Source organism: Trichomycterus rosablanca, chromosome 8, assembly GCF_030014385.1.
Source record: "Trichomycterus rosablanca isolate fTriRos1 chromosome 8, fTriRos1.hap1, whole genome shotgun sequence".
NCBI classification, from domain to species: Eukaryota; Metazoa; Chordata; class Actinopteri; order Siluriformes; family Trichomycteridae; genus Trichomycterus; species Trichomycterus rosablanca.
Genome location: NC_085995.1, coordinates 26,680,547 through 26,697,727, shown reverse-complemented (window position 1 = coordinate 26,697,727; position 17,181 = coordinate 26,680,547). Strand labels below are relative to the sequence as shown.

The following is a 17,181-nucleotide window of genomic DNA, read 5'->3' as shown; positions in this document are numbered from 1 at the left end:
TCTAATTATTCTGCTAAATTTAGAAAGTGTGTATAAAATTTAAGATTATTCAGATAATACTATTGGGCCAAAAGTATGTTGACACCCCTTCTAATTATTGACTTCAGTTGTTTTAACAACACCCATTGCTAACTAGTGTAAGCAACTACTTATATAAATGAATGAATGAATGAATGAGAGAAAAGCTCTTTCATGTTCCAGCATTCTTTCGTGCTCCTGTGCATTAAACAAAGTCCATTAGGACATGGTTTAACACACAACTGGGCAATTTACGGCCCCCGGGCCACATCCTGGGTTGGGTGTCTCTGACCAGCCCGCATAAGGTCAGTGGTAGATGTAAATAAGTGTACATCATACATGCATTACAATAGCATTGTTTTTATTTTGAAGGGACACTTATTTTTCCAGTTTACCTAAATTTGTATGTTCGTGCATGTATACGAGTGTATCCAGCTTTACCGTAATGTGTTGGCGAATAGAACTGTGAGTGTGATTAATATAAAATGTATTCAACAAGAGTTTTTAACAAGACATAGATGTCTAAGTATTTATTTACGGACGTCAGATGTAAAGCTGTGTGCTTAGTGTGTGGCAACAGATCGGTGTGTTTAAGAATCACAATTTAAATCTGTATTACGGTACTAAACACATGGAGAAACACAAGAACTTGTACAATGATTTAACAAGTCTGGGTGGCCTGAACAGAGTCGTGATATCAATCAAATTGAACATCATTGAGATGATTTGAATCATTTATTGAGGGCCAGGCAGTATAGGTATACAGATAGTAGGCATTTGAATAATAGGAAAGCTCTGGCTGATTTAACACTCAGTGAATTTAGTTATTAATTACCAATTATTAATTACCAATATTTGCAATAATTAAAAAAATAATAAATTATTAAATACATTGCAAAATTCAAACCTGTATCTGTATTTAATAAAATACAACAAATTCACAACACATAACAAGCTTACTGAACTATTGTTAAAATGGGGCCCTTTATGGTGCCCTGTTGCATGTGGTATTACTTTCTTTACATCAATAATATAAGAACTATATACCTGGGCCAAACAACAGGCAAGTCTGATTGCTTTTAACATACAGTGGTACCTTGTAACTCGACGTTCCCTAAAGTCGATGCCCTTCATCAAAAAGGTTGTACCCTTAAACTCAACGTTTACCTTAAACTCAACGTGTGTGCGACCGCTGTTTTGCTCAGCGCTTGGCTTGAGCGGTGTGATAAAACACATCAAAGTGCGAATATGAGACGAATCTGCATTTGTGTGGAATAACCGTCAAATCCACTCTGAAAGCGTCCACATGTATCTGTGTTTAGCTGGATTTTTCTCCTGTTTCACTTTTAAACTTGTGTTATAGCTCGGGGTTCAGAGAGAGTCAAAAATGCTTATCGTAATAAAAAAAAGCTTAATGTGACTTAATGTTTTAAAAGAACAACACAGGAACACTAAATCTCTCTTAATTATTACTGCTCATAAGTTCTCTCCATTAATGAAATTCCTCACTCATTGTTTTAGTACAGTATGACACACTTCACAGTAAATAACAGCACAGCCAGCGCATAAGCTATTTTGCCGCTTCTCATGTGAATGTGCCTTTACTGAACGGAATATGGTATTTCAAGATCAAGCATCTCCATGATTAAGAAGCATAAGGAAACAATAAAGAAGTAAAGGTAAAGTGCAGGTTTTATTGTATTTCAGTGTTTTTATATTATATTTGTGTTATTTTCAGTGTATAAGTGTCAAATACAACCCCATTATTTTACTTTAGCCTAAAATATATGCAGTTCCACGGGACCATGGAACACATTAACAGGTTTCCCATACATCATTGTGGGGGGAAAAAAACATTAAAACTCAATGCCTTTTAAACTCAATGCCACTTCTAGAACCAACTGACGTCGAGTTTTAAGGTACCACTGAATTAAACAATTGATCATTGTGAAGTTAAATCCTGGATTAACCTGTTAAAAACCATTGCTTTCCTAAATGGCTTTTTGCCCATGAACAATAAGCAATGAACTTAAAGTTAAAGTGCTCATTTTGGAGTAAGGGATATTTTTTGCATGTAAGCAAACAGTGTAATTTATGCGTCAGTTGCGTACAGTTTTAAGTAATGGTATTATGTGACACTTCAGACCTGCAGAATTGGGATTGTAATCAGGAGACCATGCCAAAAAAAATGATGTACAGGTGTATGTAAAATATAACAGTAGGCTGTTTGTGGGGGTTTTCCATATCATTTGCCATCCTATTATGATTTCCCCAGTACTACTACTAAAACAAATCATGTTTCCTTGTTCCTTATCTGCTACATAATGATGAATAAACGAGGGTCACATGATCACAGGCATTTAGAAATCCTTAAACTATAACCTTGCTTTAATCCCACTGCAGGTAATTATTCTATGTTCATTATTATTATTACTATTATGAAACACAGCTATGAATCATTGAACACATGCATATGCAATCGATTCAATGTTCAGTGTTCTTGAGCCTCAGCCAGGAAGTGAGCCACACAAAGCCCGCCAGTGTGTGCCGAGAACGTTTCTGGGCCAGGAAAAGTGGTGCGCTCTCTCCAACCCCGACTGAATGAGCTCCTTGTTTGTTGTTAAAAAAGCGGGTCATCAGAGAGGGTGCTGAATCTGCTTCACCTGGCATGTATTGAAGAAGACAAGTTAATGTAGCCATGTTCAGACCTCCTCCTATGGACTGCTTTTAAGGTTAAAAGCTACTCTAGCGCTCATTTAAAGCTCATTTCTGTCAATTCTCAGTCTGAAGCTTTTGTTTTGCCTCATCTCGGTCCATTTTTTTTCTTTTCCCTCCCCTAACTGGTTGAGAGAGAAACACAATTGTTTGGTTTTTCTGCCAAGACGCATTGAGCGCCAGTGGTACAGTCTTTTTAACAAAAACACAGCATTATTATTGCATGACAAATTGATTAGCTCATTTGTCATTTGCATACTTGCATTGATGGTCTGTGTTGCCATTTTCCTTAGATTTTATAATGAATGCACATCTCGGGCACAACTATGTTGCATTAGCTGTGATAAAATATTCATGCATCAAATTTAAGCCCCTCTAAAGCAGTAATAAATGAACATGTTTTTTATGAACAGCTACGTTTTGTTCTGGTAAGAGAATGAAATGTGATTTAATGCAGTTAATCCCTTTTAAAACACATAGTGAACTCATTACCGCCCGTGGACAGGCGTGCGCTGGCGTTTGTGTGTGTGCACGCTCTTTGAAAGCATTTTGCATGTTTATGTCTAAGTGGGAGGGGATTATCTTTGTTAGTTACATTAACCTATCTTTATATATCTGATTTTGGGTATAAAACACCCAGCAGAGCATATTTCATTGCATTATAAATGCCATACAGTGATTTGTTTGATATATTTATTCATTTGTATTATTTTATTTATGCATTTCTGCCTTTTTCTCCCAATTTAGCATAGCCAATTTGTCTTCTGCTGCTGGAGACCCTGATAGTGTCTGAGGAGGGTATATACACTGATTAGCCATAACATTAAAACCACCTCCTTGTTTCTACACTCACTGTTTTATCAGCTCCACTTACCATATAGAAGCACTTTGCAGTTCTACAATTACTGGCTGTAGTCCATCTGTTTCTTTGCATGTTTTTAGCCTGCTTTTACCCTGTTCTTCAATGGTCAGGACCACCACAGAGTAGGTATTATTTAGCTGGTGGATTATTCTCAGCACTGCAGTGACAATGACATGGTGGTGGTGTGTTAGTGTGTGTTGTGCTGGTATGAGTGGATCAGACACAGCAGCGCTACTGGAGTTTTTTTTATACCGTGTCCACTCACTCTCCATTCTATTAGACACTCCTACCTAGTTGGTCCACCTTGTAGATGTAAAGTCAGAGACGATCGCTCATCTATTGCTGCTGTTTGAGTTGGTCATCTTCTAGACCTTCATCAATGGTCACAGGACACTGCCCACAGGGCGCTGTTGGCTGGATATATATTTGGTTGGTGGACTATTCTCAGTCCAGCAGTGACAGTGAGGTATTTAAAAAAACTCCATCATTGCTGCTGTGTCTGATCCACTCATACCAGCACAACACACACTAACACATGACTACCATGTCATTTTCACTGCAGTGCTGAGAATGACCCACCACCCAAATAATACCTGGTCTGTAGTTGTCTTGGAGAGTCCTGACCATTGAAGAACAGAATGAAATGGGGCTAACAAAGCATGCAGAGAAACAGATGTACTACTGTCAGTAATTGTAGAACTACAAAGTGCTCCTATATGGTAAGTGAAGCCAATAAACTGAACAATGTGTGTAGACACAAGGAGGTGGTTATGGCTGAACAAGAGTGTTATGGCTGATCGGTGTATTTGCCTGACACACCCTCACTGCATGTTCTTTAAAGAAGACCCCTTCTTATTCATATTACTTACGCATATGTTGGTGAATTTGCATGTGAGGCTAGTTTTGCGAACAGAGAGTAACACACCGACCCCCTGCGAGCCTCCACCTTTGTACAAGCTACTAAAGACCCCACACACGCTAGGGGGCATCCAGCACACAGGTAGCAGAGCTGAGTTTTGAACTTGGGGAGTTCAGAATCCCAGTGCTGGTGTGTGCTAGCGGAATATCCTGCTGCACCACCCAAGCACACATTGTGGGGCAGGTTTGGACTGATTTCTCAATGCAAATAATTCAGGTCTTTCACCATCTACCTTACATAATATTGTGAAAAGATTCAGGGAATCTGGAGTAGTCTCATTTTGTAATCCATTAATCATGATCTGCATTATCCTCAAGGGCTCAGACAACATTGTATAAGAAACAGTCATGCTACTGTGATAAATACAACCACATCAGCTTGGGAGTACTTCAGAAAGTAGTTGTCACTTAACACAGTCCACTGCTGTATCAAGAAATGCAACCTGAAACTATTACACAAAGAGAAAGCCAGTCATTATTTCTGTGGTGTCTTTCACCATCTACCTTACATAATATTGTGAAAAGATTCAGGGAATCTAGAGAAGTCTCATTTTGTTTAGGGCAAAAACGGAATCCATTAATCATGATCTGCATTATCCTCAAGGGCTCAGACAACATTGTATAAGAAACAGTCATGCTACTGTGATAAATACAACCACATCAGCTTGGGAGTACTTCAGAAAGTTGTTGTCACTTAACACAGTCCACTGCTGTATCAAGAAATGCAACCTGAAACTATTACACAAAGAGAAAGCCAGTCATTATTTCTGTGTTGAAACATTGAGTTCTCTGTGCCTGAGCTCATTTCAGATAGACTGAAAGACAGCGGAAACATATTCTGTTGTCAGAAAATTTCACATTTCAGCTTGTTTTTTAAAAAAAAAAGAACATTGAGTTCTCTGTGACAAAGACGAAAAAGACCAAAAGCTGCAAAAGGCAACAGCTGTCATGGTGTGGGGGTGCATCAATGCCCAGGGAATGAGTGACTTGCATCTGTGTTAAGGTGTGGTGCTTCATGAAATCAAGAATTGGACAACAGTAATTACGGACTGTTGAGCAGCTGAAGTATCGTATCAAAAAAGTGCAACAATTAGTGTCCTCGGTCCCCAAACCATTAAAAAGTATTTTTAATAGAAAAGCTGATAGTGTTAAACATGCCTCTGTCCCAACTTTTTTGAGTGTGTTGCAAGCATCAAATTCTGAATTTGTTTGTATTCTTTTTCTACTTTAATAAATTATTTTTTTAATGTATTAAAAAAAAATTGAACATCTTTTTAAACTTTTAACAGTTTAATAAATTATTTGTTAATGCATAAAAAAAGAAATGGACATCTTTTTCTACTTTTAACAGTTTAATAAATTCTTTTTTTAATGCATTAAAAAACATTGGACATATTTTTCTACTTTTAACAGTTTAATAAATTCTTTTTTAAAGCTTTAAAAACACTGGACATCTTTTTCTACTTTTAACAGTTTAATAAAATTATATTATAAAAATAATATGCATTATATTATATATTATATTTAAGTTTAATAAATTCTTTTTTAATGCATTAAAAAAAAACATCCCAACTTTCCTAGAAAAAGGGTTTGAAAAACTGGGGCTAAATACTTTAAGGGCACCATTTTTTAGAACATTAAAATATTGCAAGTTAAATCTACCCAACTAATCAAAGATTGGGTTCAATAAATTAGTTAAAACATGACCTCTCTGACTCTGAGGTGACATTTTGATAGTGTATTACCTTAGATATTAAATGCCACATAACATTTGAAACCAGACACGTTTTTACCCTTTGAGAGCTCAGTGGTGGGTCAAAAATGAGCATAGCTTAGTGTACAGACTTGAACTGATTACTTTGATGTGCTACTTAAAGCGTATAATTCTTCTGCTTTATTTTGCTACCGTATCTTCCTCTGAACTTCAGAGCAATTATAAAACTTTTTAAGGCCTATAATATTTATTTATTTTATTTTATTTTTCAGAAAGTAAATTGTGGGGGTTGGTTTCTTCAAACTTTTAAATTAACTTACAGCAGGGAGACTCCTGCAGGCTGCAGCCTTTGAAACGGAACATGCATCGAGGACGATCGATATAGAGGGATTTCCATGATAATATGAGATGCTTAGCTTGTAGAGATCTTTCCCCTCCAAGACACCTGATGTGATTGTACTCTCAGTTCAAAATTCAGCACCACAGTATGTACCTGTCTCCAAATAGGGCATGTTAGGAAATCTTAATTAAAATTGTTCTCAGCACTAGTTCTTCCTCCAAGTAGGGACCTCACACTGCTTTAGAAATGAGCACGCCAGGAACACAGAGTCTTGGTGCCTTAATGCACTTTTTGGAAGCTGTCATTTTGAAGAGCATCCCATTTATTGTGGTGACACACTGCACATCGGCTGGTTTCAACACAGCTGGCAGAGACATTATGCTCCTGTTTAGTCCAGTTCTCTGTTAAGACTGGGTAGAGTTAAAGTAAAATACTTAGAGTAATGCACTAATAGCCAAAAGTCTATAAGGTTGTCGAACATCCTAATTCAAGACAATGTCCATTGATAGAGTCCATATCCCCATGGGCCCTTACCCTGCATTTTGCAACTAGAACAGTCTTCTGAAAAACCTTTCCATAAGATTTTGTGACATGAATGGGAATTTGTGCAGTCAAACCAACATTAGTGTTTTTAACACTGTTAGACAATTAACATTCCACGGGACACCATGCATGGAAACCGGGAGCCTCCACTTCCGGGATCCTCTATTACTACCTCTATGCACAAACTCTCATTTGCACACTTATACATATGCCTGTCTATATGTAAATGAAGCATTGCACCTTGCACAATTCTCCATTGGACTGATTGTATATACTGCTTTATACAACAACTCACTGGTCATTTGACTGCTGTGACGTCTTACTAAAAGCATCATGTCTGTGTGACGTACTTATACCTAGAAACTCCGAGTGTTGGTCATCTAGCCGCAGCCATTAAAAAATAAATAAATAAAATAAGTAAAAGACAAATAAATAATTAGACAGAGAGAAAGATAGATAGATAGATAGATAGATAGATAGATAGATAGATAGATAGATAGATAGATAGATAGATAGATAGATAGATAGATAGATAGACGGACAGATGGACAGATCAATAGATAAATAGAAAGATAAACAGATCAATATATAAATAGATAGATAGATAGATAGATAGATAGATAGATAGACAGACAGACAGACAGACAGACAGACAGACAGACAGACAGACAGACAGACAGACAGACAGACAGACAGACAGACAGACGATAGATAGATAGATAGATAGATAGATAGATAGATAGATAGATAGATAGATAGATAGATAGATAGATAGATAGATAGACTGATGATAGATAGATAGATAGATAGATAGATAGATAGATAGATAGATAGATAGATAGATAGATAGATAGATAGATAGATAGATAGATAGATAGATAGATAGATAGATAGATAGACAGATAGACGGACAGATGGACAGATCAATAGATAAATAGAAAGATAAACAGATCAATATATAAATAGATAGATAGATAGATAGATAGATAGATAGATAGATAGATAGATAGATAGATAGATAGATAGATAGATAGATAGATAGATAGACGGACAGATGGACAGATCAATAGATAAATAGAAAGATAAACAGATCAATATATAAATAGATAGATAGATAGATAGATAGATAGATAGATAGATAGATAGACAGACAGACAGACAGACAGACAGACAGACAGACAGACAGACTGATGATAGATAGATAGATAGATAGATAGATAGATAGATAGATAGATAGATAGATAGATAGATAGATAGATATCTAAATAAACAAATAGAGAGACAGACAGACAGACAGGTAGACAGGTAGATAGACAGACATACAGATAGATATACAGACAGATAGATTGATTGATCGACCGACAGACAGAGAGATAGATAGATAGATAGATAGATAGATAGATAGATAGATAGATAGATAGATAGATAGATAGATAGATAGATAGATAGATAGATAGATAGATAGATAGATACTGTAGATAGATAGACAGACAGACAGCCTGATAGACAGACAGACAGACAGACAGACAGACAGACAGACTGATGATAGATAGATAGATAGATAGATAGATAGATAGATAGATAGATAGATAGATAGATAGATAGATAGATAGATAGATAGATAGATAGATAGATAGATAGATAGATAGATAGATGACAGACAGACAGACAGACAGACAGACAGACAGACAGACGACGATAGATAGATAGATAGATAGATAGATAGATAGATAGATAGATAGATAGATAGATAGATAGATAGATAGATAGATAGATAGATAGATAGATAGATAGATAGATAGATAGATAGATAGATGGATTTTACACAGTAGAGAACAGTCTGGACCATACAGTAGTCATATACTGTTATCATACTGTGCAAGTTTTCTTTATAGTAGTTTTTAAAATAATATTTAAGAACTTAGGAAAGGAAATATTAGTAAATATAAGTTAAACATTTGTTAAATTGATATTTCTGCTTGTCCTAGTTTACATGGTTACAAATTCTAGATGCGGCATGAATAACGGATTGAAGTAACACTTAATAGAGTGAGAAACCCCCTACCCCCCAAACTTACAGAGCTCCAACACGCTCCAATCTCCTTCCTATTCTCAGTTAACAAGGTTAACAGCTCCTGCAAATAACAGCCGACCACTGAGATGTCAGCCTTGACCTGCCTAGTTAGAATTTGCATCGCTCGAGTTTTTCGCTGCAGTCTATAATTTCACTGCATATCAGAGAGAGGCCCCGACAACAAACCCAGCAGGTCAGGACAGGCTCTCATAGCGGTGTCTGCAGCTCTCTAAAGCCTTGTTCTCGCATTGCCTGTGTCATATTTTAATAGGAGCATGTATTATTAAGAAATATAGAACACGCTCATTCAGGCTCTACTCTATACCTGTCATGCGAAGTAATTGCCCATGGGTGTTCAATATATGCGCTGGAAAGGAAAGCATTATTGTGGATTCTTTCAGCAGAGAGATTTCAGCATCGGTGGAGAGAATCATTATTGTAATGCTGAATCCACTCCATTAATGAATCATAAAAGAACGTGCATGGCTTCCAAACATCGTGCAGTCTTAGTTGGACTAATGGAACCCTTCAAGCCAGACGGGTTTCAGTTTGCAGGAGGGAAGCAGGTCAGCGCGGACGATGCTGACAGTGGCTCTCTTAAATAAACATGTCCTCTGGTCTGCCCTTGTGGCCGAGAGAAGGTGTAGGCTATTAGCCTCCCCTCCTTGAATACCCATGTCGCTTCTGCTCAGGTTACAATAACACATATTGTTTGAAACACTCTCATTAAAGGGAAAGCTGTTAGCACAGCTAAACAGACGGTGAAGAAGAGGACCTGCATGGTGGCTGGTCAGCCACACAGAAATTTAGAGGTTGTACAAGTTCAAGAGTGCAAGCAGTGCAATGTACACAGAGCAGAAGAAAGAAAAAAAAGCATTTTTATGCATATTAGCATTCTTATTCCCCGACATACTAAGAATTTTGTTTTCAGGGTTGTAGAATTTCCTACCCTGTAAACTCTGGGTTTTTTAAATCATTTACAAATCAAATTTATAAAAGGTGTGGGGCAGTAGGAAAAATGCAAATAAACAGAGAGACAGCAATAATCTGCAAATCCTTTAAAATGTTTGTTTTTGTACTGTTTCAGACTCAGACTCAGACTCAGACTTGTACATGATTAGAACGAAATGCAGTTACTTAGGTCTCGGTGTGTGTAAACATAATAAAACATAAAATATAAATAACAAGAGAAACTATGTTTAGTAAAAATAAAACTTAAGACTTAAAAACTAGAAGAAATAACTAAGATAGGAATTTTAAATATTTACATTTACATTCAAATATTGCACAGGAACTACAGCAGCTTTATGCGGATCTAAAGTGCACGATTCAAAGTATAGCAGCAGAAAAAGGCAGCACCAGGTCACAGGTGTTTAAAGTAACTGGTGCATAGACAGTACATGAGGGGTGGAGCAATTTAGCAGTCTGACTGCATCCGGAAAGAAGCTGTTTTTCAGTCTTGTTGTTTTTGCTCGGATGCAGCGCAGCCTCCTACCGGAGGGAAGGGGGGTGAAAAGTCCATGTACAGGGTGGGTGGGGTCACGGAAGATGCAGGCGGCTCTTTCCTTACACCTGGTAGTGTATATGTCCCCGATGGGTGGTAAGCTGCATCCGATGGTCTTCTGTTTTAACTTATTAACCTTTTTATTTATTTTTCTTCTTTTTCTTCTTCTTCTTATTGTTGTTATTATTATATTGTTATTATTAATATTGTTATTATTATTATTATTATTATTATTATTTATTATTATTATTATTAAACTTTGCTACAATGTTTTTAATTAATTAATTTATTTATGTATGCATTTATTAATGAATTAGTTTTTTATTAAACTCATTCAAAACGTATTAATTATTATTATTATTATTATTTAACTTTGTTATAATGTTTTTAATTTATTTATTTATGTATGCATTTTGTAATTAATTAATTTATTTATTTACTTATTATACTTATTCAAAACATGATGCCTGGGATATAAAAAAATTTATTATTATTATTTAACTCTGTGGTAATGTTTTTCAATTAATTAATTTATTATTATTATTATTATTATTATTATTCAATATTGCTATAATATTTATTTATTTATTTATTATTGTATTTATTTAATAAATTAATTAATTTATTTATTTATTTATTTTTTTTTTTTTTTTTTTTTTTTTTTTTTTTTTTTTATATATATATAATTATTCGAAACATGATGCCTGCAATATAAAGTTGGGACAGTGCCTTCAATTTTCACTGTTACAGAAATGTGTTCTATAATCATTTGGGAACTGTAAACACCATCTCTTGTAGTTCATAGGTGAAATTATTTCCCATTCTTGTTTGATATAACACTCCGACTGCTCAAGAGTCTGAGCTTTTTTCTGCTTCATAATGCTTCACACCTTTTCACCCTTCTGCAGTAATGGTTCTTTTATAGATGTGCAAGTTACTGGTCACTTGCACAACACAACCCATACCATTACAAACGCTGGCTTTCAAACTGGTTGCTAGTCTTTCTAACTTGCTACTTTTTGATTACTGCAGCCATTGTTCATGTTGCACATCAAACTTAAGGCTGTGTTAATACTTGTTGCTCGGTTTCCTTGAAAGATGATACATTTCCACAATTGATGGAAGAGTGTGTTCCATGGCAAAGGATCATCTGGATCTGCATTCTGTGTTGCAGTTATGATTCCTGTAACTCTGCCTCAGTAAACTTTATTTCTTACTTTCTAAGTTCATCAAACCCTAAATGCCCTCAGTTACAATCATAACAATGCAACACTCTGGGCTTAATGCACTTATCAGGGTTGTGTATACCTGTTGGTATTTTACCAACTGGAAACACAGCATGAGGAGGTCAAATGGATAAAGGAGTCAAAACGGCATAAAAAGTTCCTCCTTTGCACACTGCAGAAGGTATATTGTTCTATCGTGGTGCGTTTAGTGTAGCATCTTATGACATCATTTCATGTTCAGTTTGTTTAGATACGTTTGATTTGTATTGTGTTCATATCTGAAACCAATCGTACCAGAATGCGTTTAGAATGGTCTGAGACTTCCTTGCTCAAGCGGTCTTCAAGGTTTTCAAGCAGGGGGCCAAGACCCCCTAAGGGACCTCCATGAGCCTGAAGGGGGTCCCGTAAAGATGCAGTAAAAAAGAATCACATGTGATTGGATGATAAAATTAATAGGCTATTGGCAAATGGGAGATTTCTTGTGATGACTTATAGATCTATTTTTAACTGCCTATAGCCTCTCTATGAGGTGTCTTCAAAAAGTCTTTTTGAAAAGTCTTGCACTTTTATATTTTAATTGGAAACAGTGAGGAACAAGTAGTAATTGGTCATGTCTGAGAGAGCTTATAGTCTGGATTTAGCGCCATCTGATTTCCAACTTTTTGAACGCTTAAAGAAGATTTAAGGGGAAGAAGATTTCCATGTGATGATGTGAAAGCAGCGGTGCATCAGTGGCATGTTGGGTCTTTGAGAATAGACACATACCCACCACAAAGTGCAAAGGTCGATGGACGGCAACTATAAAAGATTATTATTCAGTTTTTGATGCAATCCAGCTGAAGTCAAACAAGATGGGGAAGCTCCCACCACAGGTTAACCAGAATTAAACCCACTACATTAACCAAAATAAAAAATATCAGGATATGTAACTTCATTATGGATTAATCTAATTTCCAATTAGCAAGACCCCAATACCTTTTGCCATCCTTGCTGAAAGCGTAAGAAAAATATCATAACCTGTGTTGAGGGGGTTCTATTTTTTTTTTTTAAACCCACGGTGGGGTCTAAGAGAGAAAAAGGTTAAGAACTGCTGATCTACAGTTTAAAAGGAAGCATTGAACCACACTAACAGACCAACCGAACCAAAGCTGTCAAGTACAAACACAGCCTAAAACATGCCACTTTGTTGCATTCTTTGTTGCGTTAATAACTGATTTGTGCTACAGGTTGAAGTACATGGTCCAATTTGCATAGAAATGAGGTCACACATTCAATATGAGCCTTTTTTGGCAAACATTCCAAAGGGGTTTTCAGGTTTACAGGGTTTTACACTCAGGATATCAGACCCTCAGGGTGTAGAAGATACAGCTTTGAGATGGAGGGGAAAGGAAATCTGTTCAGTGTTGAGTGAAGCTATTGAGTAAGAGGTCTTTTTATTTTTATTTTATGAATCTGTGGGTGTGAAGCTGGGTTAGCCTGACACTACATGCTGACTCCACTAAGTGGTAATGAAATATAGATGTTAAAGCCCGGACAGTTCAATGTTTCATCTCTCTTGGTAATACCATAAGGAAGCCATTAATAGTGTCAAGGTGCATTAGCTGTGCCACGGGAAGATAATTGGATACGAGGAAATGACTGGCGGCACCTGCTTGGAATCAACTGGGCCTCCCTGAGGTAGCTGAGGGAGAGGTTTGTGGGGCCGTCGCCGCCTGCTGTGAGTGCCTCAGCTCTACTTTTCTGAACTTTTTTTCTTTTTTTTTTTTCATCCATGCGGTCTCACGGATGGCTTTTCTGGCCTGTGCTACCTTTCTTGGTGTGCAAAGGCCTTGGATCCTGCATAATCATAAACAGCAGGACCATCTGTTGTTGCCTTGTTGGCTTAGCTAAGCGTAACCTTTTTAGTGTCGTATTTCATGTATCTGTCTGATGTAGAGGCCTATTTACAAAATGGTAATTACCTAATGAAATCCTGTTTCTGAGTTACTGCACATGTTGTACCAAAATGTTGCAATTATTAGCAGAGTCATTAACGTGGGAGAGAAAAAAAAACAGGGAACGGCTCTCTGTATACCACCTCTAGAGAATAATGATCTTAACCTTTACTTACTTAGTTGGCTTTTTTATTATTTTATTTTGCAGGCAATAGGTCGCTATTCTCAAACCCAAAATATTACAATGCATTTTTCAGTGGTTACGTACTGTCCTAGAAAGTAATGGAGATGTTTTTATTCTATTATTCTATTACAGAATCAGAGCCAGACTCCAGACAAGACATTCCCTGCAGTCTCTGCTACTTGTCCCCATAAGGTGAGTCTCTATAACTTCATTTAGTTCATTTAGTTTTAGTCTAAGGGCTAGATTCACTAAGCTTGTTGCTCCTGTTTTAGGTGCAATTTGGCTGCATTCTGAAACCTAAACTGGCACACAATCCATAAAGCATGAAAAATCTGTGTATGGAAGGGTTCAGTTGTGTCTATTTTCTGAATTTAGCTGTAAATCATCTGCAGCCATGTTGCCGGAAGTAGTTGCCAGGTCTGGTTTTGTCACTTTTTTGTTTTTGTAAGTAACTGTAAGCCCAGGTTCATTCCCAGGTCCTGCCTTTTATACATCAGGAAAATACATTTTAACCAGCAACTATGTGTGGTGGTCACCTATTTATACCTTTACCTCCCACTTAAAAAATAATCGCTGTGGGTTATTGGATTAATTTAATTGTTAATAAATTGGTCTGCTTGTCATTATAGAAATGTAATAGAATATAATAGAATGCCTTTATTTATATACATATACAGATATACAGTACAAAGAAATTCTTTCTTCGCATATCCCAGCTAGTTTGGAAGCTGGGGTCAGAGTGCAGGGTCAGCTATTGTACGGCGCCCCTGGAGCAAAGAGGGCTAAAGTCTTGCTCAAGGGCCCTACAGTGGCTGCAAGGCAGAGCTGGGATTCAAACTCTCAACCTTTTGATTGTACTCATGGAAACTATTTGGTTTGAACATTGCTTGTTTATTAGGCTGTCATTTGCAAAGGATCTGTTACAGTGCTGTGGAAAAGTATTTGCCCTGTCCCAATTTATTCTATTTTTGCATATTTGTCACACTTATGTTTTAAACCATCAAACTAATTCTAATAATTTCAATTACTGAAGGAAAAACGCTGTTTAGCCTTGCCTAGCCCAATGTGAAAAAGTAGTTCCCCACTAGTTACTAAATTGACCAGTTAAATAAATTAATTAACAGTTGGAATAAATTACTGCCAGACCTGTTAATCTCAGCGTCACATAAACAGAACCTGTCTGGCAATGTGACACAGACTTAAGGCTCTCAAAAAGCAGCCCATGATGTCACATTCTAAAGAGATTCAAACACAGAGGTACGTCTTAGCAATGGCTTTTTAACCCTTTCCAGTGTGGTAGATTTCTAAGTCTCTGGGGCTCAGTCGAACCACAGTAAGATCCAATATTTACAAATAGAAGAAGATATATACAGTATATCGGAAATACATTAAATCGAAGTCCATTAAATTGAGGTTCCTCTGAAGATCTGAAACATTTGTCACATTTAAAAGAGCAAAAATAGAAGAAACCAGGTGAAGCGCCAATACTTTTGGAATATAGACAACGTATTATGATTTTTTGTACATGTTAAATCCATTTCTGGGAGTAAATGAAGCAACTTGAGGTTGCCGTAGGTAGATGGCTTTTCAGAAGCCTCCTCTTTGCCTGTGTAGGTACTATACTTGATAGAAGATGTAATAGCATGCATGCAATAAAGGCTTATCTATGTTCAAATTGGGGGAAAGAGGCAGAAATGCAAAATGCATTGCAAAATGATATGCATGATTAAGCATGATGGGAATAAATACACACCTATTTAAAGACTTAAAATAAGGCCAATATATCAGATGAATCCCATTATTCAAAACATTTGATCAACTCAATTAACACTGCTACTAACAACAGTAGTGATAGTGTGAAATAGTAGCCAATGATTCCATTCCCATATTTTATAATCATATCTCCATCCCTAACCCAGCTATTGCTCAAATAAATCTTTGTACAATGAGGGCTGATATTTCTTTTTTAGCAGTTCCACAAATAACTCATCTTAAATTCTCTCTGAAAGGTGACTTTGCAATTCAAGTGGGGCATGCATATTTTTATCTACCCCTGAAAGTATATCTCACGCACCAGCGTCTTATCCCGTGCTGAAAATCTGATTTGTACTGCTCTATTATCAGGTATGTCATGCGTTGAGGTTTACGAAACCAAAAAACAATCTGAAACAAATGCCCTGTACTATATGCATATCTGTATGTGCCATGTGTTATGTAATAAATTACACATAAATATAATTTTACTTCAGATTTTTATAGTTGCCTGGCAGCCTTGTCAAAGAATTTTCAACAGAGCTGTGCTGTGTCTGCATGCAAATGTGTTAATGTGCTATACTGTGAAATCTCGCACTATTTTCAGCACACTAATCCCAAACATGTCAAAATGCTCATGTCCTTCCTCGCTTGACTAGCGGGGTCAAGATTAAAGACTCCGCCGGAGTTGCTAAAACATAATAAATATATAAATAAAATGGCAGACATGTCTGACAGCCTGTCAGCGAGTGGTCAAACTAAACTGTGCTGCCTTAATGCACCGATCGCTAAATTTAGAGACTCCAGTGTTGCCAGTGAGAAGTGAAAATTATTTATATCTATATGCATTACGTGAGATGACACCAACGCTTGGTGTACAGAAAGCGTGATCTGCTGTATTCTGAGTCTTCTGACATAAGTGCAGGTCCTTCAGAAGGTTCTGCACGGTTCTTGGTGATCACTTTTGATAGCACCTTCCAAACAGGACCTGATGTGCTATGAGTAAGGCTCTACCTAATACACAGACGGGAAAATCGTGTCACCGACTGTGAAATGAGCCGTTTCCCAACTAATATGCAATTTGCTGTAAAACACACTAGCACACCAGAACTGACATTTCGAACTTGTCGGTTCAAATCTCAGCTCTGCCATCCGGCTGGGCTTGGCGCCTACATGAACAAAGATTGTCTGTTGTTCAAACAGGGTGGGAGCTGGATAGGGATTCCTTATAACTGATACAATTACGACCTCTGCTGGCTGATTGATGGCACCTGCACAGAGTAGAGAAATAATGTGTTGTTCAGGGTGTGACTCTCCAGTGACAAAGCTACTGCACATGTGTCGGAGGGGGCATGTGTCAGTCTCGCTCTCCTCAATCAGGACAGGGATCGACATCA

At 36.9% G+C, this 17,181-nt stretch overlaps 1 protein-coding gene across 8 annotated transcripts in view; it reads left to right on the top strand.

Annotated features, from left to right (window-relative positions):
• pcdh11 (protocadherin 11) overlaps nucleotides 1-17,181 on the top strand; it is a 718,842-nt gene that overhangs the window by 166,831 nt on the left and 534,830 nt on the right. For all 8 annotated transcript variants that reach the window (XR_010013507.1, XR_010013508.1, XM_063000633.1 and 5 more), the window contains one exon: nucleotides 14,165-14,224. Coding sequence is in view for 6 of the 8 variants with exons in the window: in XM_063000633.1 (XP_062856703.1) it covers nucleotides 14,165-14,224 (60 nt within the window). In the remaining 2 variants the exon portion in view is untranslated. The remainder of the gene's footprint in view (nucleotides 1-14,164; nucleotides 14,225-17,181) is intronic.